The sequence below is a fragment of the Salmo salar genome, chromosome ssa15, assembly GCF_905237065.1.
Source record: "Salmo salar chromosome ssa15, Ssal_v3.1, whole genome shotgun sequence".
In the NCBI taxonomy this organism is placed as follows: Eukaryota; Metazoa; Chordata; class Actinopteri; order Salmoniformes; family Salmonidae; genus Salmo; species Salmo salar.
Genome location: NC_059456.1, coordinates 95,150,742 through 95,170,282, shown reverse-complemented (window position 1 = coordinate 95,170,282; position 19,541 = coordinate 95,150,742). Strand labels below are relative to the sequence as shown.

The following is a 19,541-nucleotide window of genomic DNA, read 5'->3' as shown; positions in this document are numbered from 1 at the left end:
CATCCCTGTTCATCCCTACTGCCTCTGATCTGGCGGACACACTAAACACAAATGTTTTGTTTGTAAATTAATGTCAGTGTTGTAGTGTGCCTCTGGCTATCCGTAAATGTAAAAAAAGAAAATAAATTGTGCTGTCTGGTTTGCATGACATAAGGAATTTGAAATGATTAATACTTTTACTTTTGATACTTAAGTACATTTTAGCAATTCCATTTACTTTTGATACTTAGGTATATTTAAAACCAAATACTTTTAGACTTTTACTCAAGTAATATTTTACTGGGTGACTTTCACTTTTACTTGAGTCATATTTTATTAAGGTATCTTTACTTTTACTCAAATATGACTTTTGAGTACTTTTTCCACCACTGGTTTTTGGATACATTGGGATCTTCTGACATCCATCCCTGCCTCTACGCACTGCTGATCTGAATCCATGACGTCATTCATACATGAAGAACCATTGTCTGGATTGGGCCCAACTACAGTTTCGGGAGTGTCATCTCTCCTTTCAACATGGTCCTCTCTCCCTTCGGCATTATCCCAATCCTCATTGTTTGGTTCTTCTAGGACCTCTGATTCCTGCTTCATGTTCTCATACTAACTACTTTCTGTATCCTGAATACAGGGATGAAACACATAGGCCTCTTCTGTCAGTGATTTTATCTGAGGTCTTGGGTGTTCTGCACTTGCAACTGGGTTAACTCCTTGAGAACAGAAGTCTTCCTCTTCATTAGATTCTTCTGAAGTTTCATCCCCATCTCCTCCATGTTCCATGTTTGATGTTCTTTTTCTAGCATGCGGTTTCCTCTCTTCCAAGGTTTCATGTTTCACACAGGTATGTTATTCACTAGCAACAGCATGTTGCTATGGAGCACTCTGATGCCCTTAGCACCATTCTCCCTTTCCACCTTGTAGACTGGTCCTTCCCCAATCTTCATTACCACCTTGTGTATGGCAGCGTCCCAGTAGGCCTGCAACTTGCCTGGTCCTCCTCTCTCTAACATATTCTTCACCAATACTCTATCTCCAGTTTGGAGGGCCACTGCACCATGGTCGTAGTGTCTTTTGCCTTTAGCAGAGGACTTTTCACTGTTTTCAGATGCAACTTGGTAAGCTTCCTGCATTTTGGTGGCCTAGTTCTTAGCGTAGACTGGTTGTGACACCTGTTCATCACACTGATTGAGGCCAAGCAACTGGTCAATGGTCAGGCGGGGTAGTTGGTCAAAGAGAAGGGACTGTGGTGAGGAAGTGTTGCTCCGTGATGAGTGTAGTTGTATGAATGTACAATATGAGCAAGCGTTTGGCTCTCACACACAGTTGCCTTTTCTCGGTGTCTGTTGGTTGTCACCCCTTTAACCTCTTGGGCAGCTTGGATGTCCTCAATGGTTAACGGTATCACATCTTCCCAGACATTAGTGTTGTCAGGAACTAGAAGACTGATCGACAGAGCAGCTGCCCACATAGCCTCCTTTTCTTTGACAGCTTTACTTTCCTTCCAGATGGCAGTAATGACATCTTGAGTCATGTTGTTGGTGAACTCGCATTCACCATTATTGGAGGTCAAGTGGGTTTCTGAATAGCGTGTCTGCATCAATATTGACTTTCCCTGGGCGGTACTTAATGTCAAAATTTAAGTTTGCTAGTTCACGCACCCATCTGTGCCCTACAGCGTTAAACCTGACAGTACTCATCACATATAAATGGCATTGTTATCTGTGTATATTGTAAAGGATGAGGCATAGTAGAGATAATCACGGAACTTGTCACAGCCCATTTTAGAGCCAGGAATTCGAGCTTTCCTGAGTGTAGGTGATAGTTATTTTCTGCTGGAGACAAGGCCTTCGACCCATAACCTATCATTCATATATTTTCCTGCTGCCTTTGGTAGTTTACTGGTAGTTAACCTGTTTAGGATAGGGGGCAGTATTTTCACGGCCAGACAAGAAACGTACCAGATTTAATCTGGTTATTACTCCTGCTGAGAAACTAGAATATGCATATAATTATTTGATTTGGATAGAAAACACCCTAAAGTTTCTAAAACTGTTTGAATGGTGTCTGTGAGTATAACAGAACTCATATGGCAGGCCAAAACCTGAGAAGATTCTATATGGGAAGTGCCCTGTCTGAACATTTCTTGGCCTTCTGTAGCCTCTTTATCGAAAATACAGGATCTCTGCTGTAACGTGACATTTTCTAAGGCTCCCATAGGCTCTCAGAAGGCGCCAGAACGTGGAATGATAACTCTGCAGTCCCTGGGCGAAAAACAATAGGGGTTTTGGAAAGTGGTCGTTCTGAGAACAATGACACTGGCGCTCGCGTGCATGTGACGACTCCATTTTCTACGTTCAGTGTTTGAACGGATACAACGTCTCCCGGTTGGAATATTATCGCTATTTTATGAGAAAAATCGCATAAAAATTTATTTTAAACAGCGTTTGACATGCTTCGAAGTACGGTAATGGAATATTTAGAAATGTTTTGTCACGATACACGCCGGCGCGTCACCCTTCGGATAGTGTCTTGAACGCAAGAACAAAACGTAGCTATTTGGATATTACTATGGATTATTTGGAACCAAAACAACATTGGGTGTTGAAGTAGAAGTCCTGGGAGTGCATTCTGATGAAGAACAGCAAAGGTAATCCAATTTTTCTTATAGTAAATCTGAGTTTGGTGAGTGCCAAACTTGGTGGGTGTCAAAATAGCTAGCCATGATGGCCGGGCTATCTACTCAGAATATTGCAAAATGTGCTTTCACCGAAAAGCTATTTTAAAATCGGACACCGCGATTGCATAAAGGAGTTCTGTATCTATAATTCTTAAAATAATTGTTATGTTTTTTGTGAACGTTTATCGTGAGTAATTTAGTAAATTCACCGGAAGTTTTCGGTGAGTATGCTAGTTCTGAACAAAACATGCTAAGGTAAAAAGCAGCTTTTTGATATAAATATGAACTTGATTGAATAAAACATGCATGTATTGTATAACATAATGTCCTAGGAGTGTCATCTGATGAAGATCATCAAAGGTTAGTGCTGCATTTAGCTGTGGTTTTGGTTTTTGTGACATTATATGCTAGCTTGAAAAATGGGTGTGTGATTATTTCTGGCTGGGTACTCTCCTGACATAATCTAATGTTTTGCTTTCGTTGTAAAGCTTTTTTGAAATCGGACAATGTGGTTAGATAAAGGAGAGTCTTGTCTTTAAAATGGTGTAAAATAGTCATATGTTTGAAAAATTGAAGTTTTTGCTAGCGGAACGTCTAGATGTAAGAGGTTAACTGTTCACAAATCTATCTACAATGGCCTGGTGGGCTGCTGTCCATTCTACTGGCATCTTTGATGGCAATTGACCTGAACAGTTTGTTTTCGGCTTTCCTTTCGATGTTCTTTTGGACATTTTGCTCTCCACTGTATTTTCTCAGTCGGGCTGGAGCAGTTCATTCAACGGTTTTGCGAGTCTCAAGAAATCTTCTATAGAGGACCTATAGGAACCTAGAAACCAGAGAAGAGACCTCACCTCTCCCACTGTTCTCACACAACAGGTAATGAGTAGGACCACTTTGACTTTCTTATCCACCCTCTTTCAAGCAGTGCGTGCACATACTCCTTCACTTCCTTGTACAATGGTTTTGGAATGGAGTTGTACGATTTCTGTACAGGTGTGTCATCACGTTGATTCATTTTCAAGTTTAACTCTGGCACACAACCTATATCTCCCGGAATTCACAGCAAACACATCTGATTCGTCGAACTACATTTGTCTTACTACTTCTTCCTGCCTTGAATCTAGATCAGTGGTTCCCAAACTTTTTAAAGTCCCATACCCCTTCAAACATTCAACCTCCAGCTGTGTACCCCCTCTAGCACCAGGGTCAGCGCACTCTCAAATGTTGTTTTTTGCCATCATTGTAAGCATGCCACACACACACACTATACGATACATTTAGAATACATAACAATGAGTGTGAGTTAGTCACAACCCGGCTCATGGGAAGTGACAAAGAGCTCTCATAGGACCAGGGCACAAATAATAATAATCAATAATTTTGCTCTTTATTTAGCCATCTTACATATAAAACGTGATTTGTTCATCGAAAATTGTGAATAACTCACCACAGGTTAATGAGAAGGGTGTGCTTGAAAGGATGCACATAACTCTGCAATGTAGGGTTGTATTGGAGAAAGTCTCAGTCTTAAATCATTTTCCACACACAGTCTGTGCCTGTATTTCGTTTTCATGCTAGTGAGGGCGAGAATCTACTCTCACATAGGTAAGTCGTTGCAAAGGGCATCAGTGTCTTAACAACGCGATTTGTCAAGTCAGGATACTCTGAGCGCAGCCAAATCCAGAAATGTGGCAGTGGCTTCTGATTCAATTCTATAAGGGCACAGGGCGAGACCCAGATGCAGACATGGGAGGCAGATGTTTTGAGTCTCTGATATTTATTATATTCCAAGGGGCAGGCAAGAGAATGGTTGTGGACAGGCAAAAGATCAGAGGCCAGATTCCAGGAGGTACAGGGTGGCAGACAGGCTCGGGCTCAGGACAGGCAAGGGTCAAAACCGGGAGGACTAGAAAAAAACAGGCGACATTGTCAGGTTGTGCGCTACTGGTTGATGGGGTGTGGGGAGAAGGAGATGCGGCGTTGGACCACTTCGAGGAGTTCACCCGCCACTTCCGGGCAGTCTTCGACCATCCGCCCGAGGGTAGAGTGGCGGGTGAACTCCTCGAAGTGGTCCAACGCCGCATCTCCTTCTCCCCACACGGCGTTTGCCACTCCAAAGCTCTCTCCGAGAGGCACGAGACGAGGGCGGACACCCTCTCTCTTCCCGAGGGAGCCGGGTGAACGGTGGCCAGGTATAGGTCCAGCTGTAATAGGAAACCCTGGCACCGTGCTGCCGTCCCATCATACTCCCTGGGAAGAGAGTATGAGACGCATCCCACTGGGACCGGATACAGGGGGGATGGGTAGTGGTAACCCCGGTTGTGCTGGTCGAGGTGCTGGAGAGACTCCCTGTCTCTCCCAGCGGTCCATGGTCTGGACAACGCGATCCATCGTGGATGGTGCAGCATCGCCGAGTGTTCTCGGACGCACTTCTCGACCCCTCGGACCGGGGTACCTGCTCCTGCTGACTCCAAGGGTGGTGTGGAATTCTGTCAGGTTGTGCGCTACTGGTAGAGAAGTCAGGTGCAAGAGAGCAGAGAGTTGATCAGGCGCACACTTTATTTGGCAGAAGCAACAACAGATGGACGCAACTGTGTCAAAACCTCCAGCCAAATAGCAAATGTGAAAAGCGCGACAACATTCACAATTATGCAAATGTTTAACAATAAACATACTTCGGGTTAAACACGGTGGCCCGGGGGAAAAACCAGCTTGGCGCATCACACAAAAACACGTAACAAAACAATTAGAGAAGAAAGCACAGGGGCGGAGCTTCGGTGGCGTGCCTGAGCGCTGAGAGAGCACGGCTCCTATCCCAGCCTCGGACGCGTCTACCTCCACTATGAACGCCAAAGAGGGATCCGGATGGGCCAGCACGGGAGCTGAGGTAAACAGAGCCCTTAGTTGCCCAAAAACCCTGTCCGCCTCAGCCGACCATTGCAAACGTACAGGACCCCCCTTCAGCAGTGAGGTAATGGGAGCCGCCACCTGGCCAAAACCCCTGATAAATCTCCGGTAGTAATTGGCAATCCCTAAAAACCACTGCACCTCCTTTACCGTGGTGGGAGTCGGCCAATTACGCATGGCTGAAATGCGGTCACTCTCCATCTCCACACCTGAGGTGGAAATGCTATACCCTGGGAAGGAGACGGCCTGCTGAAAGAACAGGCATTTCTCAACCTTGACGTACAGGTCATACACCACTACACCCTGCCCGTGCAGGTCCCTGAAAATCTCGTCTACAAAGGATTGGAAGACTGATGGAGCATTCATCAACCCGTACGGCATGACGAGGTACTCATAACGCCCTGAGGTGGTACTGAATGCCGTCTTCCACTCGTCTCCCTCCCGGATACGCACCAGGTTGTAAGCGCTCCAGAGATCCAGTTTAGTTAAAAAGTGCGCCCCGTGCATTGACTCAATCGCCGTGGCGATGAGAGGTAGCGGGTAACTGTACCTCACCGTGATTTGATTTAGACCTCGATACTCAATACACAGGCGCAGACCTCCCTCCTTCTTCTTCACAAAAAAACTTGAGGAGGTGGGTGAAGTGGAGGACCGAATGTACCCCTGACGCAGGGATTCAGAGACATATGTCTCCATAGCTGCCGTCTCCGCTTGTGACAGGGGATACACGTGACTCCTGGGAAGTGTGAGATTTATCGCACAATCCGCCCGTTGATGGGGTGGTAATTGAGTCGCCTTCTTTTTGGAGAAGGCGAGATCCAAATCGGCATATTCAGGGGGGATGCACACAGTGAAGACATGGTCTGGACTTTCCACCGTGGTAGCACCAACGGAAACCCCTATACACCTCCCCGAGCACTCTCGCGACCACCCCGTGAGAGCCCTCTGTTGCCATGAAATAGTGGGGTCATGACGAGCTAACCAGGGAAGGCCTAGTACCACGGGAAATGCAAGAGAGTCAATGAGGAAGAGACTGATTCTCTCCTCGTGACCCCCCTGCGTCACCATGCCCAGGGAGATGGTGGCTTCCCTAATTAACCCGGACCCTAATGGTCAACTATCCAGAGCGTGTACCGGGAAGGGTCTAACCACAGGAACAATCGGGATCCCTAACCTAAGGGCGAATGCTCTGTCGATAAAATTCCCAGCCGCGCCTGAATCGACGACTGCCTTATGCTGGGAATGCGGGGAAAACTCAGGGAAAAACACATGCACAAACAGGTGGACAACTGAGGGCTCTGGATGAGAGTGGTGCAGACTCACTTGGGGTGACACCAGAGAGCCCTACCTGCTGCCTCGACTCCCAGAGGTACCAACCCGGCACCGACCGGCAGTGTGCCCTCTGCGGCCACAGATGGTGCACCTGAAGGCCCCTCCTCCGGCCTCCCTGAGTGCAGCCCCTCCCAGCTCCATTGGCACCGGAGCGGGGGTGCTGGAAGCTGGAACCGCCAGAGCCCTCTCTGGACGTCCGCGGGTGACCAACAGGTTATCCAACCGAATGGACAGATCCACCAGCTGGTCAAAGGTGATGGTGGCATCCCACCAGGCCAACTCCCGACGGACATCCTGGCGCAGGCTGCATCGGTAGTGGTCGATGAGGGCCCTGTCGTTCCATCCTGCTCCGGCGGCCAAGGTCCGAATTTCCAGGGCAAACTCCTGGGCGCTCCTCGTCCCCTGCCTCAGGTGGAAGACACGTTCACCCGCCACTCTACCCTCGGGCGGATGGTCGAAGACTGCCCGGAAGTGGCGGGTGAACTCCTCGAAGTGGTCCAACGCCGCATCTCCTTCTCCCCACACGGCGTTTGCCACTCCAAAGCTCTCCCCGAGAGGCACGAGACGAGGGCGGACACCCTCTCTCTTCCCGAGGGAGCCGGGTGAACGGTGGCCAGGTATAGGTCCAGCTGTAATAGGAAACCCTGGCACCGTGCTGCCGTCCCATCATACTCCCTGGGAAGAGAGTATGAGACGCATCCCACTGGGACCGGATACAGGGGGGATGGGTAGTGGTAACCCCGGTTGTGCTGGTCGAGGTGCTGGAGAGACTCCCTGTCTCTCCCAGCGGTCCATGGTCTGGACAACGCGATCCATCGTGGATGGTGCAGCATCGCCGAGTGTTCTCGGACGCACTTCTCGACCCCTCGGACCGGGGTACCTGCTCCTGCTGACTCCAAGGGTGGTGTGGAATTCTGTCAGGTTGTGCGCTACTGGTAGAGAAGTCAGGTGCAAGAGAGCAGAGAGTTGATCAGGCGCACACTTTATTTGGCAGAAGCAACAACAGATGGACGCAACTGTGTCAAAACCTCCAGCCAAATAGCAAAAGTGAAAAGCGCGACAACATTCACAATAATGCAAATGTTTAACAATAAACATACTTCGGGTTAAACACGGTACCCGGGGGAAAAACCAGCCTGGCGCGTCACACAAAAACACGTAACAAAACAATTCTACACAAAGACATGGGGGGGAACAGAGGGAATATATATGTAGTGTGATTAGGGAATGTAAACCAGGTGTGAGGGAAACAAGACAAAACAAATGGAACAATGAAAAGTGGAGCGGCGATGGCTAGAAGACCGGTGACGTCGACCGCCGAACGCCTCCCGAACAAGGAGAGGAGCCGACTTCGGCGGAAGTCGTGACAGACACCTGGAGGTGGGTGGAGACAATCACAAAGATAGGTGAAACAGATCAGGGTGTGACAAAATGTAATTTTCACAGAACCACTTGTTGCAATTTCGATGAGGCACTCTTGTTCAGATATCAGTAAGTGAACTGGAGGCAGGGCTTGAAAGGGATAAACGAATACAGTTGTTTGTGTCATCCGTTTCAGGAAAGTACCTGCATAATTGCGCACCCAACTCACTCAGGTGCTTCACTATATCACATTTGACATTGTCCGTAAGCTTGAGTTAATTTGCACACAAAAAAATCATACAATGATGGAAAGACCTGTGTGTTGTCCTTGTTAATGACAGAGAAGAGCTCCAACTTCTTAATCATTGCCTCAATTTTGTCCCGCACATTGAATATAGTTGCAGAGAGTCCCTGTAATACTAGATTCAGATCATTCAGGTGACAAAAAACATCACCCAGATAGGCTAGTCATGTGAGAAACTCGTCATCATGCAAGCGGTCAGACAAGTGAAATTTATGTTCAGTAAAGAACTTTAAGCTCGTCTATCAATTAAAAAAAAACGTGTCAATACTTTGCACCTTGATAACCAGCGCACTTCTGTATGTTGTAAAAGCGTTACATGGTCGCTGGCCGTATCATTGCATAGTGCAGAAAATACACAAGAGTTCAGGGGCCTTGCTTTAACAAAGTTAACCATTTTCACTGTGGTGTCCAAAACGTCTTTCAAGCTGTCAAGCATTCCTTAGGAAGCAAGATCCTCTCGGTGGATGCTGCAGTGTTCCCAAGTGGCGTCGGGAGCAACTGCTTGCACCCGCGTTACCACTCCACTATGTCTCCCTGTCATTGCTTTTGCACCATCAGTACAGATACCAACACATCTTGACCACCAAAGTCCATTTGATGTCACAAAGCTGTCCAGTACCTTAAAAATATCCTCTCCTGTTGTCCTGGTTTCCAGGGGTATGCAGAAGAGGATGTCTTCCTTAATTGACCCCCATAAACGTAACGGACATATACCAGGAGCTGTGCCAGGCCTGCCACGTCTGTTGACTCATCCAGCTGTAATGCATAGAATTCACTGGCATGTATGCAAAGCAGTACTTGTTTCAAAACATCTCCTGCCATGTTACGGATGCGTCTTGAAACACTGTTGTTTGATTAAGCCATTGTATGTATAGCTTTTTTGGCCTTTTCCTCCAGCATTGTCCCAGCCATATCCGCTGCAGCAGGAAGAATTAAGTCTTCCACAATAGTATGGGGCTTGCCTGTCCTAGCCACTCGGTAGCTCACCATATAAGACGCTTCTAGCCCCTTCTTATTAATGGTATCTGTTGTTTTTATACATGTCTTATTAGTCGAAAGTTGTCTTAATTCTCGCTCAAAAAACTCCCCTGGCCTATTTTTCAAATTGTCATGTTTTGTTTCTAAATGTCTGCGCAAGAGTGAAGGTTTCATCAAGTTGTGAGATAGTACTTTTGCACATGCAATGTCCTCTCACTGTCAACTGCCTTTATTTTCAGCAAACTTAACATGTGTAATATTTGTATGAACATAACAAGATTCAACAACTGAGACATAAACTGAACAAGTTCCACAGACATGAGACTAACAGAAATTGAATAATGTGTCCCTGAATGAAGGGGGGGTCAGAATCAAAAGTAACAGTCAGTATCTGGTGTGGACACCAGCTGCATTAAGTACTGCAGTGCATCTCCTCCTCATGGACTGCACCAGATTTACCAGTTCTTGTTGTGAGATGTTAGCCCACTCTTCCACCAAGGCACCTGCAAGTTCCCGGACATTTCTGGGGGGAATGGCCCTAGCCCTCACCCTCCGATCCAACAGGTCCCAGATGTGCTCAATGGGATTGAGATCCAGGCTCTTTGCTGGCCATGGCAGAACACTGACATTCCTGTCTTGCAGGAAATCATGCACAGAACGGCAGTATGGCTGGTGGCATTGTCACACTGGAGGGTAATGTCAGGATGAGCCTGCAGGAAGGGTATCACATGAGGGATGAGGATGTCTTCCTTGTAACACACAGTGTTGAGATTGCCTGTAATGACAACAAGCTCAGTCCTATGATGCTGTGACACACCTGCCGAAACCATGACGGACCCTCCCCCTCCAAATCGATCCCGCTCCAGAGTATAGGCCTCGGTACTCCCCAGCCTGGCTCCATGGACCCTTTCCATTGAGGATCTCCTCCCATGTCCATGACTCGAGATACCTCCTCTCCAGCTCCTTACCCCGCTGCTTGGTCTTCTTTTGGTGGGTGGTTCTGTCATAGACGTCGATGAAAGGGGACCAAAACGCAGCAGGTATAGTGCTCATCTTCTTTTATTATTAATAAAGTGAACACTTAAATGAAAACAACAAACCGACAATCAACAGTTCTGCAAGGTACACAGACTATACAGAATGCAACCACCCACAAAAACACAGGAAAAACAGGCTGCCTAAGTATGGCTTCCAATCAGAGACAGCGAAAGACACCTGCCTCTGATTGGAAGCCATACCTGGCCACACATAGAAAAAGAAACATAGAAATAGAAAACTAGAACCAAAATCCTCAAGAACCAAAAACACACAAAACACACAAAACAAACACCCCCTGCCACGCCCTGACCATACTACAATTACAAATGACCCCTTTACTGGTCAGGACGTGACACTACCATTCAAAAGTTTGGGGTCACTTAGAAATGTCCTTGTTTTTGAAAGAAAAGCACATTTTATGTCCATTAAAATAACATCAAACTGATCAGATATACAGTTTAGACATTGTTAATGTTGTAAATTACTATTGTAGCTGGAAACTACATATTTTTTAATGGAATATCTACATAGGCGTACAGAGGCCCGTTATCAGCAACCATCACTCCTGTGTTCTAATGGCACGTTGTGTTAGCTAATCCCAGTTTATCATTTTGAAAGGCCAATTGATTATTAGAAACCCCTTTTGCAATTAAGTTAGCACAACTGAAAACTGTTGTTCTGATTAAAGAAGCAATAAAACTGGCCTTCTTTAGACTAGTTGAGTATTTGGAGCATCAGCATTTGTGGTTCGATTACAGGCTGAAAATGTCCAGAAACAAAGACCTTTCTTATGAAACTCATCAGTCTATTCTTGTTCTGAGAATTGAAGGCTATTCCATGTGAGAACTTGCCAAGAAACTGAAGATCTCGTACAACGCTGGGTACTACTCCCTTCACAGAACAGCGAAAACTGGCTCTAACCAGAATAGAAAGAGGAGTGGGAGGCCCCGGTGCACAACTGAGCAAGAGGACAAGTACATTAGAGTGTCTAGTTTGAGAAACAAAGTCCTCAACTGGCAGCTTCATTAAATAGTACCAGCAAAACACCAGTCTCAACATCAACAGTGTAGAGGTGACTCCGGGATGCTGGCCTTGTAGCTGTTTCCAGGTACAAAAGTAATTTACAACATTAACAATGTTTACACTGTATTTCTGATCAACTTTGTTATTTTAATGGCCACAAAATGTGCTTTTCTTTCCAAAACAAGGACATTTCTAGTGACCCCAAACCTTTGAACGGTAGTGTAAGTAAACCCAAAATCAATGTAGTTCTCATCATGTTTGCGCCTCTTCGATGGTCCAACGTCCCTGACTGTTGTTTGGTGCTTTCCCGGGTAAGGGGGCAGTAGCTCTTCGGCTGCATCAGATTCACAACTGTCAGTGTCCATGCCTGCTTGGCTAACAACAAATTTAGAATTACTGATGCTAGCATTGGATGTGCTCGTGGAAGCAGAACAACTTGTGTCGTCAACAGGTGCAGGTGTAGTACTGCTGGTAGTAGCAGTACTACCAGTAGAGCTGGTACACAAGCTGATACGCCTTACTTTTTTGAACCATTTATCAATTTTCGAGCAAATGGAATGAGCAGCAGCTACGTTTGGCAACATACGGACCGTTAGTGGAATTCCCGTGAGAGAGTGACGGTTAATGTGACTGGATGTTAATTATTTCACTAGGCTAGCTGTATTTGACATTGTGTTGTTATTTCGCTGAACACTAGATGGTTTAATTACATTTTTGGCAGTGAAACGAGGCTACTCAGGCGAGAAAAACCCTTCACCCAAATGTATAGCCCGTTGGAAAATATAAATGGACTGTTTGAAAATGTGGAGAAAAAAACAAGAAAACAATAATAATATATATATTATTAAATAAAATTGTGAATCACATTTTTATTTGGCGTACCTCGACGGCATTGTGCGTCCACCCCAGTTTGGGAATACCTGATCTAGATTACTTAAGTTTACTGGGGGATACCATTTCTCACGTTGCATTTGGGGTTTGTTGGATTTGTCATTGGTGACATCACCTACTGCTGGGTCTGTCTGCATGGTAAAGAGTGCAGCCTTCTTGTCTCCCTGAGGGGTAAGGTAAACGGGCACAGGGAAAATAGCAACTACTGACTCAATACTGCTTAGACATATTCTTGGTGCAAGCCATATATCGTGTGATTAATTTTGCTCTTAGATTTTCATACATTTTGACTTCCCTGCTGTGTAGAGATAAAGTCCTTCTGGTTCATGAGACATAACACATGGTTCAAACAGCATTACACCCCCCTTTTGCCAGCTTCTGACTCTATATTTCACATCCCTAGCTTGCCCACCTGGTATTGTGAATCCTGATTTCCCTGACTTAACTGTGTAGCTAGTCTGTCTCGTTTGTGCAGTTGGTGGCCATAGAGTTCACGGTGTTAACCACTGTGTCAGCGGTGTTCTTTCTCACATTCATTGCTTCTCCAAGAAGAGCACTCAAAAAAGATGGCGCCGGAGCACAATCTGCCCCCAACAGATTGTGTTTTTTTGTTTGTTTATCTGCGTTGTTTGTAACTTATTTTTTTTACTATTTTTGTACATAATGTTGCCTCTACCGTATCTCATGACCGAAAATAACTTCTAGACATCAGGACTACGATTACTTACCACGGACTAGGATAATCCTTTTTCTTCTGTCACGACTCTGGCGAGCCCGAGGCGGGGCATATACGGCTCCCTCAGGAACAGGACCCGACCCCAGTGATCTGCGTGAAGAGGAGGCGGAGAAAGAGAGACCAGAGGGCGGGCTGCCTTCTGAGGAGTCGGAGGCAATCGAATAAACCCCCACTCCCCTCAATTCTATTAGCAAACATGCAGTCTTTGGACAATAAAATGGACGAATTATTGGGAAGATTATACTACCAATGAGACATTAAAAACTGTAACATCTTATGTTTCACGGAGTCGTGGCTGAACGACGACAACATCAACATACAGCTGGCTGGTTGTACGATGTACCGGCAGGATAGAACAGTGGCATCTGGTAAGACGAGGGGCGGCGGTCTATGTATTTTTGTAAACAACAGCTGGTGCATGATATCTAAGGAAGTCTCGAGCTATTGCTCGCCTGAGGTAGAGTATCTCATGATAAGCTGCAGACCACATTACCTACCGAGAGAGTTTTCATCTATATTCTTTGTAGCTGTTTACATAACACCACAGTCAGAGGCTGGCACTAAGATAGCATTGAAATAGCTGTATTCCGTCATAAGCAAACAAGAAAACGCTCATCCAGAGGCGGCGCTCCTAGTAGCCGGGGACTTTAATACAGGGAAACTTAAATCAGTTTTACCAAATTTCTATCAGCATGTTAAATGTGCAACCAGAGGGAAAATAACTCTGGACCCCCTATACTCAACACACAGAGATGCATACAAAGCTCTCCCTCACCCTCCATTTGGCAAATCAGACCATAATTCCATCCTCCTGATTCCTGCTTACAAGCAAAAATTAAAGCAGGAAGCACCAGTGACTAAATCAACAACAAAAAATTGGTTAGATGATGCTAAGCTACAGGACTGTTTTGCTAGCACAGATTGGAATATGTTCCGGGATTCCTCCATTGGCATTGAGGAGTACACCACATCTGTCATTGGCTTCATCAATAAGTGCATCGATGACGTCATCCCCACAGTGACCGTACGTACATATCCCAACCAGAAGCCATGGATAACAGAGAGTATCTGCACTGAGCTAAAGGCTAGAGCTGCCGCTTTCAAGGAGCGGGACACTAACCGGGAAGCATATAAGAAATCCCGCTATGCCCTCCGACGAACCATCAAACAGGCAAAGCGTCAATACAGGACTAAGATCGAGTCATACTACACTGGCTCTGACGCTCGTCGGATGTGGCAGGGCCTGCAAACCATTACAGAGTACAAAGGGAAGCACAGCCGAGAGCTGTCCAGTAACACGAGCCTACCTGACGAGCTAAACTACTTCTATGCTCGCTTCGAGGCAAATAACACTGAAACATGCATGAGAGCACCAGCTGTACCGGAAGACTGTGTTATCACGCTCTCTGCCGCCGATGTGAGGTAGACCTTTAGACAGGTCAACATTCACAAGGCTGGATTAACAGGACATATACTGCGAGCATGCGCTGACGAACTAGCAAGTGTCTTCACTGACATTTTCAACCTCTTCCTGTCTGAGTCTGTAATACCAACACGTTTTAAGCAGACCACCATAGTGCCTGTGCCCAAGAACACTAAGGTAACCTGCCTAAATGACAACCGACCCGTAGCACTCACTTCTGTAGCAATGAAGTGCTTTGAAAGGCTGGTGATGGCTCACATCAACACCATCATCCCAGAAACCATAGACCCACTCCAATTTGCATACCGCTCCAACAGATCCATAGATGATGCAGTCTATTGCACTCCCCACTGCCCTTTCCCACCTGGACAAAAGAAACACCTATGTTAGAATGCTATTCATTGACTACAGCTCAGCGTTCAACACCATAGTGCCCTCAAAGCTCATCAATAAGCTAAGGACCCTGGGACTAAACACCTCCCTCTGCAACTGGAACCTGGACTTCCTGACGGGCCGCCCGCAGGTAGGTAACAACACATCAGCCACGCTGATCCTCAACACAGGGGCCCCTCAGGAGTGCGTGCTCAGCCCCCTCCTGTTCTCCCTGTTAACTCATGACTGCACGGCCAGGCATGACTCAAACCCCAATATTAAATTTGCCGATGACACAACAGTGGTAGGCCTGATCACCGACAACAACAAGACAGCCTATAGGGAGGAGGTCAGAGATCTGGCCGTGTGGTGCCACGACAACAACCTCTCAAATCAAATCAATGTTTATTTGTCATGTGTGCACCTTACAGTGAAATGATTACTTACAAGCTCTAACCAATAGTGCAAAAAAGACTACCTCTCCCTCAACGTGATCAAGACAAAGGAGATGATTGTGAACTACAGGAAAAAGAGGACCGAGCACCCCCCCACCATGACAGTCGTGAAGCGGGCTCGACAAAACCTAATCCCCCCAGGCGACTGAAAAGATTTGGCATGGGTCCTCAGATCCTCAAAAGGTTCTACAGCTGCACCATCGAGAGCATCCTGACAGGATGCATCACTGCCTGGTTCGGCAACTGCTCGGCCTCCGACCACAAGGCACTACAGAGGGTAGTGCGAACGGCCCAGTACATCACTGGGGCCAAGCTTCCTCCCATCCAGGACCTCCATGCCAGGCGGTGTCAGAGGAAGGTCCTAAAATTGTCAAAGACTCCAGCCACCCTAGTCATAGACTGTTCTCTCTGCTACCACAAGGCAAGCGGTACCGGAGCACCAAGTCTAGGTCCAAGAGGCTTCTAAACAGCTTCTACCCCCAAGCCATAAGACTCCTGAACATCTTGTCAAATGGCTACCCAGACTATTCACATTGCCCCCCCCTCCCCTCTCCACACCACTGCCACTCTCTGTTGTCATCTATGCATAGTCACTTTAATTAACTCTACCTACATGTACATACTACCTCAACTAACTGGTGCCCCCGCACATTGACTCTGTCCCGGCACCCTGTATATATTATTTTTTACTGCTGCTCTTTAATTACTTTTTACTTTTATCTCTTATTCTTATTCGTATTTTTTGAAAATATACTGTCGGTTAGGTGCTCATAAGTAAGCATTTCACTGTAAGGGCCTGTTGTATTCGGCGCATGTGACTTATAACATTTCATTTGATTTCAAGTCAAACCCATTTTGTTGTGGCTTACCACCTCCTTCCTTTATGAGCTCCTCAATAACATTAAAGCCGACAAGTGGGAAGTCAACAGAGTTCTGGCTCACTAGCATGGGAACCTTTATAGCCATATTTGGTGCTTTGGATGTCCACCAGCACCTCAATCCACCCCTCAAAGGGTACTCTGGTACCATTTGCTGCTTTCACATTGCTGTGCTCTTTATCTCCAAGTAATGTGTCAATGGGTTGAATGTCAATGGTGGGCAGTGTCTTCTCAAGACATTTCTTTCCCACTAGGCTAACCTGTGCACCTGTGTCTAATAGCGCCTCACATGACACTCCATTCATGAGACATGAGAGCAGACACTTGCCCCCAATTAACTGTGCTATGTATTTTGTATTTTGCCCATTACTGTATTGTCCGTCTTCTGAATAAAGTGAGAATAATTCTCTGTCACTAGACCTTGCTGTGGTGTCGGTTTGGTTAGTAAATACCTCAGGAAGGGACTTTCCCATGTTTGAGGTCACTGGTCGTCCCCGCCCTGTGCCCTCCTCCAGTTTCCCAGTCTCTGTCCTTTCGGCAGACAACCCACTGCTCGGTGGCCAGCCTGTCCACAGTAGAAGCAATAGATACATTTATCTTTAGCTTGTTTCACACTGGTGTTCCATTTTCCCTTATCCCCCTTCTTCAAACACTGCTGTGTTTGCTACCATAGAGTCAGCACACCGCCCACGCTCACTTTTTGGTCTGATCGTTTTTTCCGGGTTCTTTACGAGGACTGTGACTTGAGTAGTTATCTTGGATGGCTACTCTGTTTGCCTGTACATCACCTTGTATGTGACATTGGTTTTATTCCGTCACACTATCACCCCCCTCACTTTGCTGTAATACATTATCAACTACTGAGCACTGTCTGTAAGACCCCCATGGGATTTTAGATTTCTGCGTCATCCCTTGCTGACTCAGTGATTAGATCTACAAGGAAATCATCTTTAATCTTAAAATCAGATACATATGCTTTTAAATCACTTCTTATATTTGCATGTTTGACACTGAATCCTTGATGTAAAGTGCAAAGGAAAACACGCTGGACCAATGGTTTGTCATACGTTAGTGTGTCTGCACCCTCGTGGCCAGCACTATGCGCTGTTTCAACCCAATAAGGCTATATGCAAGTTGCTGTGGGGTCTCTTTATCTAGTCGCTTTAAACTGCCTAGTTTCTGAAACAGCTCACTACTGGCTTTACCTTTCATGAGTGATTTGAGAAATTACTTTAATTCATCAACTGTAAGTCCTTCATAGTTAACTAGCATCTCTAAGAATGTGCCCGATTCTGATAACCTTGAGGACAGCTCTAACTACCTCTGATTCAGAAATGTTTGCTATGGTTTCCTCAATTTGCTTAAAAATGCTACTATAACTAATATCAGCACCTGAATCGGTGATTTGACCACCAAAGACCTTCAATTCACGTTGTGGCAGAAGGGCTGCCACGTCTGACTCTTACCAGAACACTAGGTCTCTGGATTTCTGGTGTCAGGAATGGCGACTTCCTCAGGAACCACCACATGGCCGCTGTACGTTGGTGTGTCTGAGAGTTTGTTGTCTGTTGACTCTCGTTGTCCTTGTTTGTTGTCCTTTGATGGAGTCCAGTTCTTCTCTCTGGCTGTTGTGTAGTCGTCGGTGTCCCCCAGCAGTTGGGTGACAAGATCCTGCAGAAATAACAGCTGACCGACGCCCTCATCTTCCAGCTCACTCAGCTGTTTACTGTTCATGTAACACAATGTATTCATGCATTTCTGCATCATTAGCCCCTGTGACAGTGGGAGCCTCTACAAGCGTTTCCCCACTCAGGACAGCTGCCAGTTTGTATAACTGCGTTTCGTTGAGCTGGATCAATCATTTTTGAATGTCCCACACTAGCTTTTTACGTGTTAACTCGTGCCATTCTGCTACCATCTATTGACTTCTCTGTGTCTATGTCGAACACTTCTGGAAAGGGTGATGCCTAGCCAGCTTGCTCTGGTCTCCACACGTTTGTCGCCGTGGTTCTTTCACGATCCGCAACTCTGGTCAGTGTTGTAGATTCCAGACGAGCCCCCAAAATGTTACTACCCTCAGAATGGAGTTCTGAGAGCAGTAAGATAGTAATATGAAATGCGGTGTAAAAAAAGGAAGCACATGAGAACTTTATCAAGTGACTCCTTTTTAATAATCAATCAAAAGTTGAATAAATTAATATTCATATATCAAGTTTACATAAATAGGAAATTCATCTCAGATTGAATTTCACGAAATAACAAAAATATTATTGACATTACCCAATGAAACAAAACACCATTCAGTATTCAATCTCCTCCATGAACACACTAATATTCAGTCTCCCAGTCTTGTATAGCAAACGGCTCCATTTTATGATGACCACATCAGCAAGAGACAAACAGTTCAAAAGGCTGATGATAGAACCACGACAGAGTATTACTGTAATAACAGCCCAACTACGTTCTGCATCTCCCTTGAACCATGAGATGACATTACTCTCCTGTTGTACAAATAAACCATCCAATACATTCACCGTAATATACATTAGAAAATAGTTACTTGGATATGGACACGCATTCCCTGGTGCACAGGCAGGACCCTTTGAAGCTAGCTAGTAGCCCCTCTCGATAGCTAGCTAGCCTAGCTCACTAGCTGGTTTGCAACATTGAATTTTCTTTAAAAATATAACCCTGTGACCGATAAACAGACTTTAAATAGACATAGTCCATCAAATCCGCAACACATACATGAGAATATAGTCTATATAATGATCAACTCAGCTTGTGTGGCTCAGTTGATAAGAGTGAGGTGTTAGTAACACCAAGGCCATGGATTCAATTCCTATAGGGATCATACTGTATTTTAAGTCACTTTGGATAAAAGCTTTGGCTATGTGGCATATATGATCATATTAATTAGTCTACTGTATCTATACCTCCATAGTAATCCAATGTACGATGGAGAAAATGTACAGTATCTTTTCAGCTAAGTCACTCAGTGTGGGCTCTGTCTTACAGGTAACATGCGTCCTTTGAGGAAGGAGGTGTACCCGGAAACAAGAAAAGGAGGTCTTTTCATTAACAAGTGCAGACTGAGGTGAGTGTGTGTGTGTGTGTGTGTGTGTGTGTGTGTGTGTGTGTGTGTGTGTGTGTGTGTGTGTAAGGCAT

At 45.8% G+C, this 19,541-nt stretch overlaps 1 protein-coding gene across 2 annotated transcripts in view; it reads left to right on the top strand.

The window, feature by feature from the left end:
- Positions 1-19,541, top strand: part of LOC106572690 (tachykinin-3) — a 30,488-nt gene that overhangs the window by 9,963 nt on the left and 984 nt on the right. For both annotated transcript variants that reach the window (XM_045696331.1, XM_045696330.1), the window contains one exon: positions 19,392-19,470. In XM_045696331.1, coding sequence (XP_045552287.1) covers positions 19,392-19,470 — 79 coding nt within the window. The remainder of the gene's footprint in view (positions 1-19,391; positions 19,471-19,541) is intronic.